The sequence below is a fragment of the Elgaria multicarinata genome, chromosome 1 (assembly GCF_023053635.1).
Source record: "Elgaria multicarinata webbii isolate HBS135686 ecotype San Diego chromosome 1, rElgMul1.1.pri, whole genome shotgun sequence".
NCBI classification, from domain to species: Eukaryota; Metazoa; Chordata; class Lepidosauria; order Squamata; family Anguidae; genus Elgaria; species Elgaria multicarinata.
Window position 1 is genome coordinate 167,702,712 of NC_086171.1, and position 20,988 is coordinate 167,723,699.

Sequence of the window (20,988 nt, forward strand, 5' to 3'; positions counted from 1 at the left end):
AATGAGGAGGGGAGAAATAGAAAGAGGTGTGGGAACTGAAATGACAGGATGACTTTAACTTTTCAAAACAGCGCAAGCCATGGGGGTGGGTGGGGAGCAGTTATTGCCAGACTGTCGATAAAATCAGCACTGTCCAACAGATGCTTGCGGCACTAATGCACAAAAGTTGCAGTTGCAGAAGGAGTTACATTGTCCCAACACCTGGGCTCTAGAAGGTAGTTTGAGGACAAAGAGAAAGCTATTTCTCAGGGATGGAGGGCACCTCAATGCAGAGGAGAACCAGGAAGAACTTCCCCTGAGAGATTTGGCAAGACCTGGCGTTTTCTTTGCGCAGGCAACACTGTTTGGAAAGGCTTTCAGGAGTGCTAGGTGAGGAACACAAAATGAAGGACATTATTCACACCTTAAAACTCATGCTCAGGTCTTCCTGCCCCTTCCCAGTTTACCCCCTTCAAAACATCCCAAGCTTGTACTGCAGCCACTGTTCTCTGTAATACAAAATGTGTGCCTTGTGCCTACAATCCTATGCACACTTACTTGGGAGCTAACCCTTTTGAACTTAATGGGACTTACTCCTCAAAAAACATGGCAGGTGATCTGTGAGGAATGTACTCTGTGCCTTGTGCCCTTCAGTTTCAGCTATGGAACCTCTTCACACATTTACACGTCAGTCTCAGTTCCTCGCCGAAATTGTAATGTTGAGGTCATTCTCAGCCCCCTCCTCTCTCTCTCTGTCTCATCCCCACCTCCCTTTTCCTCCAGCTGCCTCCATCTTTTCTCTGAAGGAAATTCAGCTTCAAAAGGACCCTGGCTGCCGAGGTTCAAGCTACCAGCACTCGGGTAGGTACCTGTTTTTAATCCCCCCAGTGGGATTAAAGGCCTTGCAGAAAAGCCTGGTCTTTGCACTGCTGGGCGATGCGCTCAGAGGTCATGCCAGGACTTCATCTCATGGCACGTGGGTCTTTAGGGATGGGGTCACCACTGCTGTTCTAAAAAGTGAAGCTGAGGTATATCTGAAATCTGCCTCAGTCTTGGTTTTGCTGTCCAGGGCAACTGTTGCATGGAGTCATCAGCCGTTAACAGGTGGGACTGGAAACAAAGGAATAAAGCGCACATCAGCTCCATGGCAGAGTTAATAAGTGGACTCCAGGAGGCCAACCCTCTTTCACACTTATTCCTATGCTGCTTTGGATAAAACAAACAGGCAAAACCCAGACTTGGTGCAGCTTCTTTGTCATGCCCAGCCATGTACACTTTTAGTGTTCCCTTCAGGGTTAACCATGCCTTGCTGTGCATCTGATTCTCAGATGCACAGCTGGCCCTTCTACAAACCTAGTTGCTTGCTCTGCACGTAGCCTAGATTCTGGGTGACAACATTGGTCTACAACAGCCTCTCTCTGCCCATCCATCCGATGTGTTGAACTACAACTTCCATCGTCCCTGGCCAACTTGGCCAAATGATGGGGCTTGGAGTCCAATGCAGCTGGAGGGCAACAGGTTGGGGAAGCCTTATTGGGTTCCTGAGCCCTATTGGCTGACTGTCCAGGCTTTCAGATTTTTGAAATTATTTGGAACAGATTATGTTGTAATGCAGCCTTCCCCAACTTGGTGCCTTCCAGATATGTTGGACTGCAACTCCCATTATTCCCAGCCAACATGGCCATACTGACCAGGGATTATGGGGGTTGCAAGCAACAATTGCAGGAGTTGTAAGCCTCTTTGCCATGCTTGCTGGGAATGAAGGGAGTTGCAGCCCAACACATCTGGAGGGTGCAAGGTTGGAGAAGGCTGTCCTAGTGAGTGGGGCACTAAGCTGCTGCTATGCCATAAATGTCAATATACCTTCTTACCTTATAATGTCCAGAGCCACTCTCTGGCAACTGTTGTGATTCTGTCTCGTTTAAATCAGTATAAACATTTAGAGCTGGAGAAGAGACTGGACGGCTCTCTTCCTATATTATGCAGGCATCCATCCTGATGCAGAACCCTTCCTTATGTGTGAATCAGCTTGAGGCCAACAGTTAGGGTTCTGATAGAACAAGAGAATTGCACAATTCAAGCAAGAAAGCTTGAAACTTTTGAATTTTGCAAATAGAATACGGTGGGCCCATTCAGAAGATACCTTAAAGCATGGCTTTTACCATGCTGGTTAAGCCAGAAAGCCAGGCCATGTTCAGAAGACACCTTAAACCATGGCTTTAACAACAGTGAGTAAGGCTTTTTGCTTTATTCACTATGGCTAAAGCCACGGTTTAAGGTGTCTTCTGAACACAGCCTGGCTTTCTGGCTTAACCACTGTGGTTAAAGCCATGGTTTAAGGTGTCTTCTGAACAGGACCACTATGTACATTAATAATGATTCACATTTGTTTAATTTATACGCTTCTAGTTCCACTGTCAACTTTCTCTCCCCTCCTCTCTGGAAATGTTGATGAATGATATGGGAGACGTATTGGGAGCCACAAAAGAAGACGGCGGCACAAATGCAGATTCAAAGCAAAGCAGGTTTATTGAGCCACTAAAATATTCAAGATTCCCACGTGTTTCAGGCTGCACAGGGGAATATTAGTTATCAAATGAAACTGTGAGATAAACAGTCATCTTTGCATCACTGACTGAACTGAGAATCTTCAGTATTTTCATGGTTCGGTAAAACTCCTCTGCAGCTTTTTTTACACTCTGCACCACAGACAAATGGATAAAGAGTCCTGTCTTAGTTGTGTCTTTCCTGTCTTGGTATTTAAAAAGTTCCTAGCTGCCAGCTATTGCAGAATACTTAAGCCCAAAGTTTTGATTTGATTGATTTGATTTGATTGATTACATTTATATACCACCCCATAGCCGAAGCTCTCTGGGCGGTTTACAAAAGTTAAAAACAGTGAACATTAAAAAGTATACAAAATTTAAAACCATCAAAAACATAAACAGTATAAAAACAACGGTATCCATGTGGCCCTCACACAAGTGTATTTGTAGAGAGCATTGTGACAATAAGTGCCTAAATTCCCCAGGATTTTAATGGGGAACTGGTAATTTGAATTATTCTTTGGGAAATGTACACCTTAGAATACTTAGCTCTTGAGCGACACAGCAGAGAAGAAACTATGGCACTTTAGCCACATACAATGTTGCACAAAGTCTTGAGCATCCATCCTCCTCTAAATCTGGAGAAAAGCGATTAACAAGACCATCTGCAGGAGCTTTCATTTTACATCCCTCTGGGGGATGCTCTTGTCTGCTGAAGTGTCAAGAAGTGACAGCTTATATTGGACCACATCCATGTACAGAAATTCAGGTGCCACATTTCCTGGAAGGCAAATGTCTGTGCATGAACTAGTGGCTATGTTATATGTCTACAAACTTGGAACTTTTATTACCTTCTTCACAAAGCTTGAGCTGTATTAGGCATAAGTATGCCTCAAAACCTAAGAAACAGGAAGGCAATCTTGTTAGGGAGGATAGTTTAATGATTGTCACAACCTTAGATCATGAGGAAGTGCTGCCTTTTTGTTTCTTGGTTCACCATATCTGTTTTTATGCTTTTTATGGTTTAAACTTTTGTATATTTGTTTTTAATGTTCCATGTTTTAATCTTTGTAAACCACCCAGAGAGCTTCGGCTATGGGCAGTATATGTAATAAATAAAAATAATATGTAACTAACCTGTCCCATGAAGGAACATTCCTCTTTGAAACCTCCTTTTCTATCAAGTCTTCCAAGCAGCAGATTTTGGTTCTCCTAACCTTCTTTTTCTTACCCCTTTTTCCCCCAGCTCGAGGAAAGAACAGGAGACAAAGCATATTTTAAGCCTGGTTTACTCATTCAATGCATCACCAGGAAGATGAAAGCACGGAAAGAGGAGTGGACCACAGAGATCCCATGGAGCTCATCCCCGGAATGATAGCAGTTGGGGACACAGTACAGGAACTGCCTTGCAGTCCCAGGCTGCTTTCCAGGATTCCACAATTTTCACCAGTCAGGAAAAGCAAGAAGACTTGGTGCCTGCCTGCCTGGTCCAGCCCCCGTTCTTCACACAAATATCAGTATACTCTATCTGAGCAAGGATCTTCATCCAGCAGTGGACTGCCCTCAAGTGGGGCCGGAAACGTGGGTGCATTCATTGGCCACCACTGTAGAGAGAAGCAAAACAGAAGGCAGTAAGCAAAGACCAGGATCTCACTGCAGAATCAACACCTGCTTTGCTTCTTGTCATGTCATGACAAATGTGCTGAATTCCATTGTTTGTTTTTCCCCCCCATCATGAGATGACTCCTAGGACAACAGGCAAACACGATGAGTATGATATTAACAGCTGGAAAGCCCTTTGATCCACTCTTAGGCAGAGCTGTCTGCCTTTGAACTGAAAAGGAAACTTTACGTTTTAACCAAGGGCAACAAAAAAATAATAGGAGAGCCTTTTTTCTTTGTTTTTCCTCTGTTCTGTTATCAAGAATGAATCTCAATTTTGAAAGGTACAAAGGTTTCGGAGAGAGAATGGGAGTGGGGGAGGCCTTTTGCTGGATTTTCTTGGCCCTCTCATTCCAGTGTTTGTTTTCTGAACTCAAGCTGCTACGTACACACACACAAATCCAGATTTAGGCTTTCTCACAAGTTGGTTTCAGATCGCAGAGCATGATCTAAATCGTGCTTTATTAGATTTATTATAAACTTAATCTCTTTAAGCCATCCCATGGATCGTTCATCAAAAACCTGCCACTAAACAAATAGATGCACTTTCCTTACAAAAGAGAACGGAGTTCCAACTCAAGAACTGCAAAAGCATCTGAGTCTTTATCAAAGCTCACTGTAAAATGTGAAAGAACTTGAGCCTTCCTTCCATTTGTGGTTCCTGTAGCAAATTCTGCCTTTGTGACCAATACCCGAAGATGTGCCTGCCCTTTTCATTTCTTGCCCATGTCACTCAGGAATGGCACTTAGTAATAATCAGAAAACTTTCTCAAAGACTCTGGTCACACACATGCATGCTCACTACAATCTTGTGCATGTTTACTCAGAAGAAGTAAGCCCCATTGTGTTAATAGGGTTTACTCCCAGGTAAATGTGCATAGGATTGCAACCATATGGAACATACATTGTATTATGATCAATTGTAGTTGCTTTTTTTTCTTTTGTTTAGTCAGGAGCAGGTCCCATTCAGGCCAATCAAGCAAGGTCCAGTTTGGAACAGGTCCCCAGATGGCAGACTAATTCTCAAAATATCTTGCTTTGAAAGGTTTTTTCCTTTTTTAAGGAACCTGAATTTCTGTCACTTTTCTTTCACTTTAGTTGGGTGGAGTAGAACCAGAAAGCTTGCGTCCTCTAAGCTGGATGTCTTCTAGCGCTGCAAATCAGAAGGCATTGTGCAACTATTCCCTCTTTCCCTTCTAAGGGTGCAATCCTATGCATGGCTAGGGCATGCTGGGAGTTGTAGGGCTTTTTTCTGTCTAAACATGCATAGGATTGTGTCCTAAACTAATTTTCTGGAGTAAGAAAAAAGATGGAAGGAGTGGTAGGAAAACACAGGAAGGTTATAAGTCTGAGACATTGTCTGGACCCCTTATAAAATTCTGTGAATGGTGCAGGGCAATTGCTCAATAAAGTCTCTTCTGAAAGGAGCAGATTCTTGTAATCAGATAAGGTTTCTCTTTGACTGCCATGAGGTCTTGTCATGGTTACGTCATTCATACTGTACAGCCTCTGAGAAACAGGTTCCTTCAAAGTCTCATTTTTGACAATTGTTAATAGAGTCATTTGATTTAGTGGTACTTCCACTGGCACAGTAATCATGCAGGATGTGTTCTGAACAACATTCCCAACACAGGAATGACCTTATCATGGAAATAGTCAGTTCAGGCAGCAAATTTCAGAAGGAGGAACAAGTTACTGTCTCCATTCTCCGAATCTGTGACATTTCCAGGCTAGCCAGTTGAAGGGAGAAGGAGATGGAGACTTGGGGCTCATCTACACCAAGCAGGATATTCCACTATGAAAGTGGTATATAAAAGGCAAGAGCCACACTACTGCTTTAGTGTCATGGGCCCCAAAAGTTGTCAGTGCACTTCAATACCACTATAAAGCAGTCGTTTAGATCCTGCAGGGCACTTCAATACCGCTATAAAGCAGTAGTGCGGCTCCTGCCTTTTATATACCGCTTTCATTGTGGAATATCCTGCTTGGTATAGATGAGCCCTTAGTGACCTTCAAACTGTATTGCTTATGTAAATAGTGATTCCCCTTTTCAAGATAAGGAATTTGGGGTTAGGAGAGATTTGTCCTAATGATTGCATGGATTTCCTAACAAAAGCCCTGTTGCGCACAGACAGATGGGCCAGCTTGACCATTAATTAGCAGGTTTCACAATAGTCTTGAAAGCCTGCAGTCAGAGTATGGATTAGCTAACTCAAATCCATATATGAAATTCAGCCCCACCGCTCTCATTGTCTTTCGGGCTTCTTGCCTCCTTACAGTTACCAGATCACCATGCAGCAGTGAGAATAGAAACAACAACTGACTGATTTGCCCTTCTCTGGAAGTCTTGCAGGTATAGCAGTCTAGCCAGGGTGTAGACTGCTAGATCTATCAGCCTTATGACCCGGGGACTTCAGTCCTTCAAACTTCCCTTACTTGTCCACTTCTGTTCTGTCAATAATGCACAATCTCTTCACGTAAGCTCTGTATGCAGTTTTATTCCAGACCATTTCCCCCCCCCCCTCCTTGATTCTTCCTGCCTTCAACACCATGTCACCAGCACCCATTATTTCCTTGGGTCCCTGCTTGTCAGTTCACTTCATTCTTTGTTCTACTTCTTTTAGCAATCCTGTCTCTTGGCCATTTTACCTAGCATTCCTCACAATATTTTGTACAGTACCTCCTCATAGTGAGGACCATGAAGTTTCTTCAGAGTCCTTGGCTTCTTGTCTCCTCTGCCCTTTTTCTCAAATCTTTTTCATCTCTCCTTCCTTTAAGTTCCTTTCTCAGTCCACTGGCTACTCTGCACCCTTCCTTTAGCCACCTGCCTGGTTTCCCTGTCACTTCCTAGGGTCAGTCTTCACCTTCCCCACAAACAAAGCTATTTCCGTCTCTAGAGCCTGTGTGAGGCCTTATTTCCAGCCAAACTGGCCTTTTCCCCTTCCCTCAAAGAAGCCTGACTTGCAAATGTTCTGACAGCTGTTTTTAAACAGGTGGATAAACATTTTGTATCACCACTCCAGTTTAGCCAATCAGTGTCAGAAGATTTACTGACATAATACAATACAGTATTGTCATAATTTCTTCTAATACCAGACTTGGGTGGTCCCATATGTACCAGTTTGAAAGAAATGAAACTACTCCATACTCAGGTGATTTGCTTGGTGTAGAAAAGTATGCGGATTTATAAATTAAGAGAAAAAGAAAACTTTAAATACCGGTCAGGCAGCCTGACAAGGACTTCTGCTCAATGACATCCAGGACTGAAGGACTGTGGAGGGCAATTAAGCCATGGAACATTGAGGGTGTACATTGGAGAAAAGGAAAAACGGGAAGAGAGATGGGCCTGTTTTGAGTCTAAAAGCTAATAATATTCTGAATGGGGGCTAAGGTTAGGGAATATATGTCATGAGGATAAAAAAACAAAACACTCCCCATGCTATATGGCAGGAGGGCACAATCCCTTGAGCCTCAAGGGCTGCATGTCATGCTGCTCAAGTGTCACACAAGCCCATGGATGCACTCACACATGTGCACATACATATACGCACATAGACACATCTCAAGGATCCTGATACAGATTAAAAGAACTCGGTGTTTTCCCTGAGTCAGACTATTATACTAGTAATTATTTGACATATAATGCACCATAATGGTAAGCTTCCTTGAGTGCCATTTTTTGGTAGAAAGATGAGGGTACGAATCAAATAAATAAATAAATTGTATTGTTTGCCCCATCCCATACTCAGATTGTTTGCTTCAAAGGATTTGCTGCAAGAGGATGCTTAATAGTTACTTAGCATCGGCTGAGGACAGTGTTAAGTATATTTTAACGATGTTTTAATACGGGACTTTGCTGGCTACAGTGGTTCCACTGAAAGCCATATTTAGGAGAACAGCTCAACTGTCTATTTAATCCTTGGACAAAACTGCTCCCCAAAGACATTGATTCAGCAAAGCATTTAATCATGTGCCAATGCTTAGCACCTAGGCTAGCTTATGGAAATCAATACCGTAAGAGGTAGTGCCACAGTCTAAGTAACTTGATGTAACAGTATTTTTTCCTAGGATGAAGTATGGTGATGATCCTTGTTTGCTTGTTTATTCATTTATTTAAAGCATTTTTATCATGACCTTTAGAGGAAAAGGCTTCCAGAGCAGCATATAGGTCAAATTAAAAAACAGCAACGGGACAGTTGCTACCCTTTGGTTTTCAGTCTGAAAGACATGACACAAAAGGTGGGGGGGATCGTGGAGAGGGAGGAGGAAAAAAACACCTGTTCTTAAAGTTGCAAAGGACCTGCTGGGATGGAAACAGTTCACTGAGAGGAAGAGTTTGATGGAGTTGGTTTCTAAACATAACTGATGGAGTAGTCATTTTCCCCATTTCTCCCTCTGCTGCAGCCTGGTGGAATGTCTGCTCCTAGGTGTGTCACCTAGAAATTCATTGGGTTGGGTGCATGTTCATCCTTCCTTGGAACTCTGGTTATTTACAAATAGATTTGTGTTCTCAAAGCACTTCTTTTATGTTTTCCCCTGTATGCTACAGTTTGCTTCCTGTATTATTCATTCACTTGCAGCAAATCCTTGAATACAAGGGGACTTATTTTTGAGTAAACACGCATAGAACTGTACTGTTAGTTATTTAAATTCAGAAATTGCACAAGATCTTCCACCACAGCAGCTATCAATCAAGGCCAATCTGCACTTTCTCTGATGCTGCCTGTATATTAAAGATGCGGTCAGGAGCCCTGTAGTATGCTAAATCTGGCAGACATTTTGCTTCCAACGCACATGAGGGCATTAGATAAGGAGTTTTAGGTATCTTTTGCAAAATAATCTGTGCACAAATGCAGACTCTGAAAATGTCATCTGAGGATAAGTCACAAGACATCGTGATGACCACCAGTTTGGATGGCTTTAAAAGTGGATTGGACAAATTTGTGAATGATAAGGTTGTCAATGGCTACTAGTCCTGATGACTATATGCTACTTCCAGTATCAGAGGTAGTATGCCTATTTGCACCAGTTGATGGGGAATATGGGCAGGAGGAAGATGTTGCACTCTTGTTCAGCTTGTGGGTTTCTCATGGGCAGTTGGCTGGACACTGTGTGAACAAAATCTTGGATATGATGGACCTTTGGTCTGATCTAGCATGGCTCTTCTTATCTTCTAACAAGCACAGGCTTCAATAAATCCACGTTCTAGAGCAGGGATGGGGAGCATGTGGCCCTCAAGATGATGGTCTCCCATTATCCTACACCATTGGCTATGTTAGCTAAGGCTGCTGGGAGATGCAGTCCAACATCTAGAGGACCATTCATCCCCCACACCTGTTCCAGAGAAGTGTACTTGCAAAGTGTCATACATCTACCCTGTTGGGGTCAGATATGGTATAAAAAGGCATCTAAGGGTGCCATCCAAACATGTTTAGACAGAAATGGGTCCTAATGCTCCCGGCCACCCTTAGACATAGGATTTCTCCCTAATAGCTATCATGTATCTGTTGGAGCCAAAAGGCAAATTAAGACAGGAAATCTCAGTCCTGACATTTGGACTGGAACTCCATGATGTCCTGATGAAATCAATACATTCCTGTTCAGTTCTTTGAATATTGGACAGAAACCAAGCCATTTAAACATTTTCTGTTGGCTTGCAATGTCTCCAAGGTGGCTGAGTTGAGGCTATGAAGGTAAATGTAACCTTGACCCACTGAATTTTTTACACATGTACATCAGCAACTTGATCTGCAATTCTCATGGCCTTTACTGGGGCTTTTGCATGAATAGCACTCTGCTCAATTTAAATACCCACAGCAGAGTCTAAGATTATGCTTATGCTCTGCAGGAATAATGTCTAGAAATTAATACAGCCTTGATGTATCAGCCTTGATACCACCCTTTTATGAAACTTTTAGGGCCTGATTTAAAATTAAAGCCATGTTTGCAATTGAATTAAAGAATTCAACTTTCATATCTAACCTAGAAAAGCCATTTAAATTGCATAATTATCTATGACAGTGCAATTATAGGCATGTCTACTCAGATGTAAGTCTAAGGAGTTCAATAGGTCTTACTCCCAGGTAAGTGTGTATATTTTTTGTTCATCTCAAATGTTGAGTTTCCATGAAAATGTACACATTTTTGTGCATATTTCTCTTAATACATTCAGTTTTGTATGCAATTTTGCCTAATATACAGAAATTTGCAAGGAATTTTCTTAATATAATGCATTTTAATCTTATTTTCAGTAATATACACGGTTTTGTGTACCTTTGCCCCTAGTATATGCATTTCTTTTTTGTTCAAAAAGGCAAAATTAAGTCTGCATTTAAAAAAGTGAACTGAAATTTCTCCCCATTCCTATCTGGAAGCACTTTTTTGAAATTCCAACATAAACTAGATATTGGTATTCCCATTAACCTGAGTCCTTCAGTTCTTGGTATCAGGAAGACAGAGTCTATCCAGACTCCAAAATACAAGGCAGTGGAAGTTCAGAACTGAACACTGCTTTCTTATTGGCATTAGAGAGAGGCATCACCAAGGTACATTCTCTGGAGTTGAAAATTAGCTTGTTCCTGTAACTTGTTCCTCTGCTTACTATTGAATAATTCTGCCAGGTTTCCCCTTCAGCTCTTTCCTGAAGGATTTCTCATTGTCAGGACACTATTATTTATTAGACCATGTCTAGCAATCCGTGTGAGTTTGAGATAACCCCTTTTGTTCCAGTGCATTTTATCCCTATTCAGCCAAGTGATATGATGTGCAAATATTTGGCTCTGTGTTGTACAAGGCTTGATTTATAATCCCCCTACGCTTGCCTCACTCATGTGGCTTGGCAGATTGAATCCCAGTTGACGGCTTTCTGCGTGTGCATGCACTGCCTCTATGGCCTTTCCCTTCCCTTTCCCTTGTGTCTGAGTAAGGACTTGCAAGTCAGTAACCCTGTAGGAGAATAGGGGGATGTTGACACAGCTGGTGTGACTGTGTGTGTATATATATATATATCATTCTAGCAGAGATGATAATAGCACTGGAAGATTTCATTTTATAAAATCTTCTAGTCCCACATTCGAAATGTTCATATCTGCTATATCTAACCCCTTCCTTATTTGACTAATACTACTGTAGCCCAATGATAATGGCTACCCCACTCTGATAAATGAGGTTAACTGGTGTATCCCACACATGTTCACCCCAAAGTTAAAGTTAGTCATTGTGTTTAAGGTGCTTCTTGATGAAGGGATCCTAATGCTAACAATCAGAAGACATTGTGCAGTGATTCTATCTTTTCTTCATGGGTGTTAGGTGGTAAGAAAAGGAAAAAGAAGCATGGTGGAAAATCACAATAGGGCTACGAGTCTAAGCTATTATAATCTCACACATAAACACACACACACACAAATTCCATGAATGACGCAGGTTGATGGCATGATAAAAGCTTTGGAGGCACCCTCAGAGCCACTGAAAGTGAGCCTCACTCACTTCAATGAGTGAGGGTTGTCTTGTTCAATTTGGGGTGCTTCCAGACCAGGCTTTTATTGTGGAATCGCTCTGCCTCATTCACAGAATTTTACAGGGTGTCTGCACATCGTTGTCTTGAATTTGGGAACCTCCTGTGCTTTCCCACTGCTTCTGCCTTTTTTTCATTTCAAAAAAAGTGTGCTTCCAGACAAACAGCTCCTAGCACTACTAACCAAATCAAAAGGCATGGTGGAGCTATGCTGTCTTTCCCTCCTTAATGGGGCTTCTTTGGCAAGGAGTTAGATTGCAATCCTTTGCCCATTTACCTTGGAGGAAGGTCCTACTGAACACACCTAAACTGAGTAACACATGCATAGGATTGTGCTGCATGTCATGACTAACTTTAGCTGGATTGGTTATTCTTATGTAATAATGACATTTTAACCCTTCCACTAACAGATGCTCCTTAATCCCATTTTGTACTTTGTACCTTTGCTTTAGTTCCTTTAAAAAAATAATAATGCATGCCTCATTTTTTCTCCTTCAAATTAAACCATTGATTGACTAGAGATATCTATACATTTTTCTTTTTATCAATTGTTTATCCAGTTGAAAACATATCATAGTCCCCACTCTCAGCTGAGCATTCAGAGCATTCAATATGCCCACCTATGTTTTATGAGCTTGACAATTTAGACATAAGAGTCTTTTCTGTCTCCTGTCTGGAGGGAGGAAATTCATCACTCTTCTGCAATGTGATGCAGATCAGCCTGTCTTTTTCAGAAGTAATTGATGGTTTTGTTTTTATCTTGTGCTTTCTATTCAACAACGCTCTGAAGAAACTTTTTTTTTAAGCAAATTCAATGTCAAGTCTGTTCATTGTTATAATCTATGTATTTCAACACCAAGAGACCTAGGTCAGAGTGGCTGAGGTTGATAGGAGTGGAAATCCAAACCAGCCGGAGGGCACACTTCAGGCAAGGCTGATTTAGAATTGCATACCATTCTGATTTAGAAGCGCCCCCCCCCCCACCATATCACTTTGTACCTGCTCGGGCAACAGCCAGGATTATATTGTTGTTGTTGTCATTTCATTTCTATACCGCCCAACAGCCGAAGCTCTCTGGGTGGTTTACAACAATTCAACCCAACCTTAGCTCAAAGTAGAAGAACAGAATGTGGTGGCTCAGTGCCACGTGGTAAGTGCTTCTTAAAACATGATGGGCCAGGCAGAGATCATACTCTATGCAAGGCTGTCCCATGTGACTGTGATGTGCTCTTCCGGCACAAAGCCTGAGAGGTGACTGCATGTAGAACGATATTTTAACAGGGCCCATTCCTCGATTGGCACGCTAAGACCTGTATTGCTAGAAAACGAAAGGAATTTTTTTTTAGACTGCAGCCCTATACTAGGGATATTGGAGAAATCCATTTGGGGTGGTGAAGTTTGACAAGTTTTGCTAAGTGTCCCCCCCCCCCCCGACTTTGTTCCATTTCCTGTTGTGTTGCCCAACTTAGTTTGCAGCAAGTTGAGCCAGTTTGTGGATTTTCTAGGGTTTTTGCACCTTGGGGGGGGATGTTCTAAAATTTGTGCAAATTTCTGAGATTTTTGTGCAAATTCAGTTGCAATTTGCACAAATTGTTCAGAAATTCACCCAGATTGCTAAGAAATTTGCACAAACTGCAGAATCTGCGAAAAGAATGTGCAAAAAAACCATGGTTCAGCTGCCAAACACATATGGAGTGTACACATAGCGGAACTCCATTGAGTAAAAACCCCAGATTTCCCAGCAACAGACAACCCTACCTTGTATTCCCCTGAGACTAAATCCCATTGAATTTCTTACTTTGGAGTAGACATATATAGGATTGCTAACACTCTCCACAACAAAGAAGGAGCTGCCCTTTTAGTTTCAAAGAAAGCAAGCTTTCCTGCTTGTAAGGTAAGTGTTTGCTATTGTGTCTCAGAGCCATGTTCCAGATGAGACAGTTAATCCCCATTCTCTCTTGGGAGGGGGGCAAACTGCCCAATGGGCCAGAATATTCATGATCAAGTACATGCCGCTCTATGTCTGAACTTTCATGGAACACTGGTGCACTGTGCTGTTCAGGCTCAGGTTGTACAAATGGACTTGGATATGGCTATTCAAGCACAGGTTGTCTTTCCATCTCCATCCTCCCCATTGATACGTTTGTAGGCAGAGCATCTATATCGATTTGGAAGTACGTCCCAATGAATTCAATGGGACTTAACTACCATGTCATTATGCTTAAGACTGCGGTTTTAATTTTCCAATGGAGCCAAAAAATCTTACTTTTGTGAGGAGTTGGGGTCTTCTTTTCCCTTTTCCTTGCAAATCCAAGCTCAACCATGCTGCTTCTACTTAGATTGGGTTGTCTTTTCTTTTTTTCTTCCTGAAGAATTCTGAGTAATTCAAAAGCACACCACCCTGAATAGCTCCAGTGGTTCAATGAAAGTTGGATCTAACCTTTCCCTAACAATGCCATTTTTTCCATTCAAGTGTCTACCATCTGGTAATATTGACTCTCCTTAGCTTCACCTCAGTAATGATGCTCAGGTCACAGAGCAACAATAATATTTTCAAGCACAGGCCTTTGCCTTCAGCTTTCTTCCCTGGTGTCATTGGGGCAATTGTCTAGGGCCCTACTCAAGAGGACCCACAACTGCAGTCAGGTTGGATTACTACACTTTAAAAGAAGTTAAGTAATACACATTACCCTCTAAAGAAAGGGGGTGCATGAAACCATTAAGTCCAGAGTCTAACATTACCTAGCTGCATTATTGCTTACTTTCCTGTATTGTCTGGTCTTGGTGAAGACTTTAATTAGGGGGGAAATGATGCACTACTTGCGTTTTCTAGAAAGCACTTCAGTTTCGCACTCACTTTCTTCTGGCGTAGGGCAATCCTCACTGCTCAGAAGCCTCCCAACTCCAAGGCCTCCAAGTTCCCTATGCCCTGCCAGGCTGAAGCCAGCAGGGAAGGAGGAAGATGATCTTTGCCTCCCAATCCTCCAATCTCCCATACTTTCGTTAGATAGGTTTTTTGGCCCATCTAGCAATGGCTTTCAGAGGGGGTGGGAGGAGGCTCAGGATAATTTGCATCCAGCCTCTCCATTCTCCCCTCCCCACCCATGAGAAGGCCCTCTTTCCTGAGGCTCCAAGGTTGCTGTTGGGAGAGGCAGCCGGTGTGGTTCTCTCCATGAGAGGGAGGGGTCTAAGGTAGGATCTTCAACTCCCCTTGTATGGTTGAAGAGCTATCTCGGACCTCGGAGGGGTTTTAGGAGCCATCCTGTGGCCCCAGGGACCGTAAGATTTCTCCCTCCTTGTGGTAAATTGATGCATGTTTTCTCCACCCCCACCCTACTGTTTCCTGTGTCTCTTTTATCACTTGCAAAGAAGGAGAGGAAAAGTTCTCAAAAGTATCCAACAGTTCTTTATTCTGCCCAACGCATTTTGGAACTGCTATTTCCTCTTCAGGGGGTTCCACTCATCTTCCCAGAAGGACTATGGAGAAGTCAGTGAATGAGGAATAACAGTTCTTGAAACACGTTGAGCAGAATAGATTTTTTAGGCACTTTGAGAACTTTCTCTTCCTTTTGTGTGACATCCAGTGCCTTTCCCCGGTGTTTGTTTGTGTCTTTCATGACTCTCCTTCACTTTAAAAGCAAACATGAGATTGTGCTAGAACATGACCTTGAGGTGTGCTTTTCTTTTTTAAAAAAAAAAAATGACTCATTTATTTAATTTAACATCCATGTGGAAGCCGCACAAGCAGGTAGGAATGCATCATGTGTTTTCTGCAGGTTCACTTGAATCAGCTGATGCCACATTAAGAGCAAAGGGCCCTGCAATGTCATGTTGGGCATTGTGTTTTCAAGTCCCATTCTTTAAGAAAAAAATGGCCTTTTTGTCTAGGACAGGATCATGGGCTGCCTATGGGCCATTTCTCTCTCTCTCTCTCTCTCTCTCTCTCTCTCTCTCTCTCTCTCTCTCTCTCTCTCTCTCTCATACACACACACACTCCAGTCTGCTACTGTAATTGCAGAGGCATTGGAAGGTCCCTTTCCAGGCATGTCTGGCTTCTGGTGCGAATGTACCCAGCTCATGTAGACAACGCACTGGGTTTAGATATTGTGACTCAGGATAAAAATCAGTGTATTATACTTCGTGTGTGAACATTTCTGGATGGGATCAGGATGTGAAAGTGCTGGGGCTTGGCAAACCAATGCCTGACTGTGCCACTCTGGCTTTCTGTGTGTCTGCCTTAGTTCCTGTGTTACAGAGTAATATGTGAGATGTGCCCAGAAGTGTGTTCCTTGTCCCCTGCTTAATGGTGTCCTTCAGCAAAAGATCCAAATGTAGCTCCAGGTAAGAAATTCCCTATAGGATTTCTTCCTCACCTTCCACTTCTAATGTTGGTGATGGTGATAATGGGAGACTGTATTCAAGTTGACACAATATATACCACCATGAACATTCTTTTGTGTGACTCGTGTTGAAAACAGATAATATATTGAAACTTCTTATTATTGTACAAACAAAAGATGAGATGATTTTATCAGATTTATTCCAAGTGACGCAATAGAACATGTAATGGAATGTTTTGGAATAAATGGAAACGATGAAAACAATAGAGAGACTGCATTATTTACCAGTGCGGTGTCTGAATGTTTTATAAAGAATGGTTTGGTGTGTTTGTTTTTTGTACTGCAGACGTGACATGGATTGTCGTGAATGTTGATCATTTCCTCACTGAGGGTCATACTGCAAATGTATTATTGATGCTACAAACACTGAAAATAAACTTTGCTGAGTACCAGGTTCTGTTCACGGTTTTTACTCTGAAAGACAGAAAGATGACATGAGAGGCTGGATTGGAGAGAAAGTTCATTTGATCATAAACAGCCTCTTTGTACAATGATGCCATATTTAATGAAAACAATTTAGAATTTAACTTGCATACAAATACTTATGTAAATCATTCCTTATCTATAAAAATGATACTGTTGTTCTATATTTAAATCTTTCTGGTAATGTTTATTGTTTAAATCTCACCAAACTGAAAGTGAAGCAAAATTTGGACACTCCAGAACTTTGTTAAACAACAACAACAGAGTCTTGTGGCACCTTAGTTAACCTATTTATGATGGCTTCAGCTTTCGTGGATGGCAGTCTTACTTCATCAGAAGCATGAAATGTTATCCTGTAAATACCTTACAGGTGTGTTACCCCTTTGAATATTCTTTAATAGTCATTTTACTTGAGCATTTCTTGCTGCTGTTCAAAGTGCCTGCTGTATTTTCTAAATCTTCATTCCTGGAACAATGTTTGCAACTTGGGAGTGCCAGATGTGTAATCGAGAAAGCCTGCCAGCCCTGTTCTATTAACACTTCTGCGTCACTGTCAGAAAGAGATAATGACTTCCTTCCTGTTCCAGTTTTACTTTTACCTAACAGGTAGGTGAGAAAGATTGTCAAGGGGACAGGGAGAGTGGCACGGGGTGACCTCTCCCGTTGACTCAAACTGAGGTAAGCAACACAGTACCTGTCAGATGTTTTGGACAACAACTCCCACAATCATTACTATTTTTAGTTGGGGCTGATGGAAACTGTAGTCCAAAACATCTGGTGGGCACCAGGTTGCCTATCCCTGATTTAAAAGGATAAGCAGGCTCTTTGGCTTGCAATGCAGCAATACTGTTTGTTTGTGTTTTATATAGCATCTAAAAGCTTAGCACTGCACGGATGATAAGAGGCAACCTTGCCCACAAGCTCACAATCCAATAAAATGAAACCCTATATATTTATCGAAGTCCATTACCAGTTACATCTTGATAGTGTAAACTAGTACAATTTTATAGACACCCTGTGACCTCAACAGAGAGGAAACCAGCTTGCTGAAAGATTGATAACTTCGTCATCTGTGTGCTCGCTATCCAAATATGGAACCAGACTTGGCAACATGCTTCCTCATTAGGAGACCTCATGCTACAACGTAATGAGCCAACATTGACTGTGTCCAACTCTTGGGAGAGGATGCTTGGCTTGGCAGATTCATTAAGCTCTGTATAGAGAACCATGCAGTACCCACTTTCCTGGGTGTAAGCCCCATTGAACTCAGTAAGGCTTACTTTTGAGTAGGCGTATATAGGATTACAGGGTAAGTGAAAGAAGCACACCACACATTGTGCAATGGCTGGAGTTGCCACCCAAACTTATTAAAAGCAGTATTTGCCATAAGTATTGTGGTGTTCCATGTCCATGCTGCTTTCATTGAACCTGCTGCATGTTTATCAGTTTTGAAGTTCTCTAATGTTTTCAATAGCAAATCATACTGGGTCCATGTGGCTTAGGAAGGGAAATGGGTTGTGTGATCCAGCACAAAGACAGAGCCAGATCACATGCACAGGGATGCCAAGTGTGTTTTCTCAGAAATGTGTTCCACTGAGTTCACATAGGTGTCTTCTTGCCAGCTCCACTCATGTTCAAACAAGGATGCTGCCTGGGCAGATATGAGTCATCCAGAGGTATGGAGTATGTAAGACACTCCATGTTTTCAAAACAGGTTTCCCCAATGTACCATTCCTCTAGTCTGGCTTCACACTTGGTACTGTGATATATAGCAGCTGTAGCATTCCAATGGGGCCAAAAAAGGAAGCAAAAATATTATGAGACCAAAGACAGGGATGACCCAGACTTAGAAATGCCAAGGGAGATATCCAATATGTTGGAAAGTCTGGTGTGACTTACAACAGAGTTCCTTTTTGAGAGAAATAATGGCAATACAGCATTTAGTACTGGAGGTAATAAACACAGACTACAGCCAGTTTAAAAGAAGTTCAACTTTATTAGTGTTTTTATACATATCATCAAAGAAGGCTATTTAACACGTTTTAATTACAAGCTTCCCCCTAACGCTGGGTGTAAGTAAAAGAAAGCATGAGCTATAGTTCGTTCCTTCCTTCCTTCCTTCCTGGAGAGAACCACATGGTGCTTGTTGTTGCAGAAATAGAGGGGAGGAAGGAATATTGTATTTTGTATTCGTGTTTTTAAATTGTTGGTTTTAATTTTTGTGAACTGCCCAGAGGGCTTCGGCTATTGGGTGGTATAGAAATGTAATAAATAAATAAATAAAGGAAAGAGAGCAGGAAATAAACTGATCAAGCTACAGGATATTCTATATCGCCCCCTATTGTCTGGGAGCATGTGGAGTTGTTGCCATTATCCAACACAACATGCTTCACTATATCCCGAATAAACTTCCTGGCTGACTCATCTCGACTCAATGGCAATGTACAATTAAAACATGTTCATCATGCAGGTATCACATGACAGACATTGTCTCAGATCATGCAATCAGAGATTAGCCAAACTCTCTTCTCTTGTGAATGGCATTCCTCTTTTCAACAGGAGGCATGCTAATTGCTACCATCCCAATTAATCATACGCACTGACCTGCTGCATCACCATTCTTGAGCCATCTTTTTAGAAAGGATCTGCTTTCTGCCTCTAGCCAAATGTGCCAATGATTCTTTATCCTATCCTCATAATGGTCATCTCGTCAAGATTGACTAGATTAGGACTTTCTGCCATCCAGCTGGGTTTTTCATTCATCCTCCTTTCTAGCCAATGAGTCATATTAGGGTGTGTTTTCCCTCACATGTAAACCAGAGATGCCACATATGGCAGGAAGGCAGGGGAAGAGATCGTCTCTACTGATAGAAACCTGCCTTGAGTGCCATTTTCTTGGTAGGAGGGGGGGCTACAGAATATATACTGTATTATACTTCTAAGGTTTTATTTTTTGTAAACTGCCCAAAGAGTTTTGAGTGGTACAGAGATGTAATAAATGAATGAACGCTTCAGAGAGCCTTTCTGAAAACCCTCAGTAGTAGCTGCTATCCTGTACCCACTTACTTGAGCAAAATCCCTATTGATCTCTGTGGGATTAATTTCTGAGTAGATATGAATAGGAATTAGAATATAAGAGCCCTGCTGGACCATCTAGTCCTGCATTCTGTTCAGCCAGTGGCCAACCAGCTTCCCAAGGGAAATCCACAAACAAGGCATGAACCATAGAATCATAGAATAGCAGAGTTGGAAGGGGCCTACAAGGCCATCGAGTCCAACCCCATGCTCAATGCAGGAATCCACCCTAAAGCATCCCTGACAGATGCTTGTCCAGCTGCCTCTTGAAGGCCTCTAGTGTGGGAGAGCCCTCAACCTCCCTAGGTAACTGATTCCATTGTCATACTGCTCTAACAGTCAGGAAGTTTTTCCTGATGTCCAGCTGGAATCTGGCTTCCTTTAACTTGAGCCCATTATTTCGTGTCTTGCACTCTGGGAGGATCGAGACGAGATCCTGGCCCTCCTCTTTTAAGTATTTGAAGAGTGCTATCATGAGCACAACAGCTTCCTCTTGCCCAAGTCCCCCAGCAACCGGCGTAGTGTTACGATAATCTGACCCAAATCCATCATGTTGTCTGATGTTATTGAGGATCCCATTAAGATAAAACCAGCTATTTCTAGCATGGCCTCTTTCCTGCTATGTTCAGTTTTTTTGTTTTGTTTTTCAGTTTCAGCAGAATTTTAATGTGTGGCTGCTTTCAAACAACCAAACCCCATGTGCTTTCTGAGGTGGTACAGGCAGGTCAGAGAATGTACCACATTCCCCCTCCAAAACATTTGGATCAGCTCTTAGAAGATGCTGCACACAGATAGTTTGGAGATACGCAACAGCTGTTATCTCCTTTGGCAGCATGTTCACAGCCAAAGCAACCTACTTTTGCATTGTGCCTGTCACATCCCCCCAGCTCTTTATTTCATGCCTCCTTCTAATATGCAGAAAAATCTACCTGGTTTATTTTAATCATTATTACCTCACTCTCTTACCAAGTCCTTTTTGCTTTAGGCAGACATGTGTGCATGAACCCAAACACACACACTGGCTGTGACCTAGAAAATCTTATTAATTATCCACAGTGTAAAGATACAAGGAAGTGAGGTGGAGAGCTGCTAAGAGATATTTGTGAGATGCTGTTACATAATATCTCCCTCTTTCCTCCGCAGAACTTTTGGAGATTGTCTAATAAGCTCCCTGCCACTAGAGGAGGAGCCCTAGAATCATTTGTTCAGTGTTGCAATGTTGCTTCTGGTAGAGATGACATGAGTGATCTAAGCTGGAACACTCCGGTACACAAGCATCACTGCTAAAACAAGTGCAAGCAGGCTGCTGTGCCCACCTTGAGCAGACCCCTTGTTTTGATTCGGTTCACACCCTACACTGGCCAATCCCCCTTGCCCCTTCCTGCCTAGG

The 20,988-nt window shown here is 42.3% G+C and overlaps 1 protein-coding gene across 1 annotated transcript in view; it reads left to right on the forward strand.

Annotated features, from left to right (window-relative positions):
• Nucleotides 1-5,929, forward strand: part of CDK18 (cyclin dependent kinase 18) — an 85,029-nt gene extending 79,100 nt beyond the window's left edge. Inside the window, exons 15-16 of the mRNA XM_063142719.1 lie at nucleotides 763-840; nucleotides 3,772-5,929. Of these exons, the coding sequence (XP_062998789.1) occupies nucleotides 763-840; nucleotides 3,772-3,806 (113 nt within the window). The 3' untranslated portion in view covers nucleotides 3,807-5,929. The remainder of the gene's footprint in view (nucleotides 1-762; nucleotides 841-3,771) is intronic.
• Nucleotides 5,930-20,988: the final 15,059 nt, after the last annotated feature.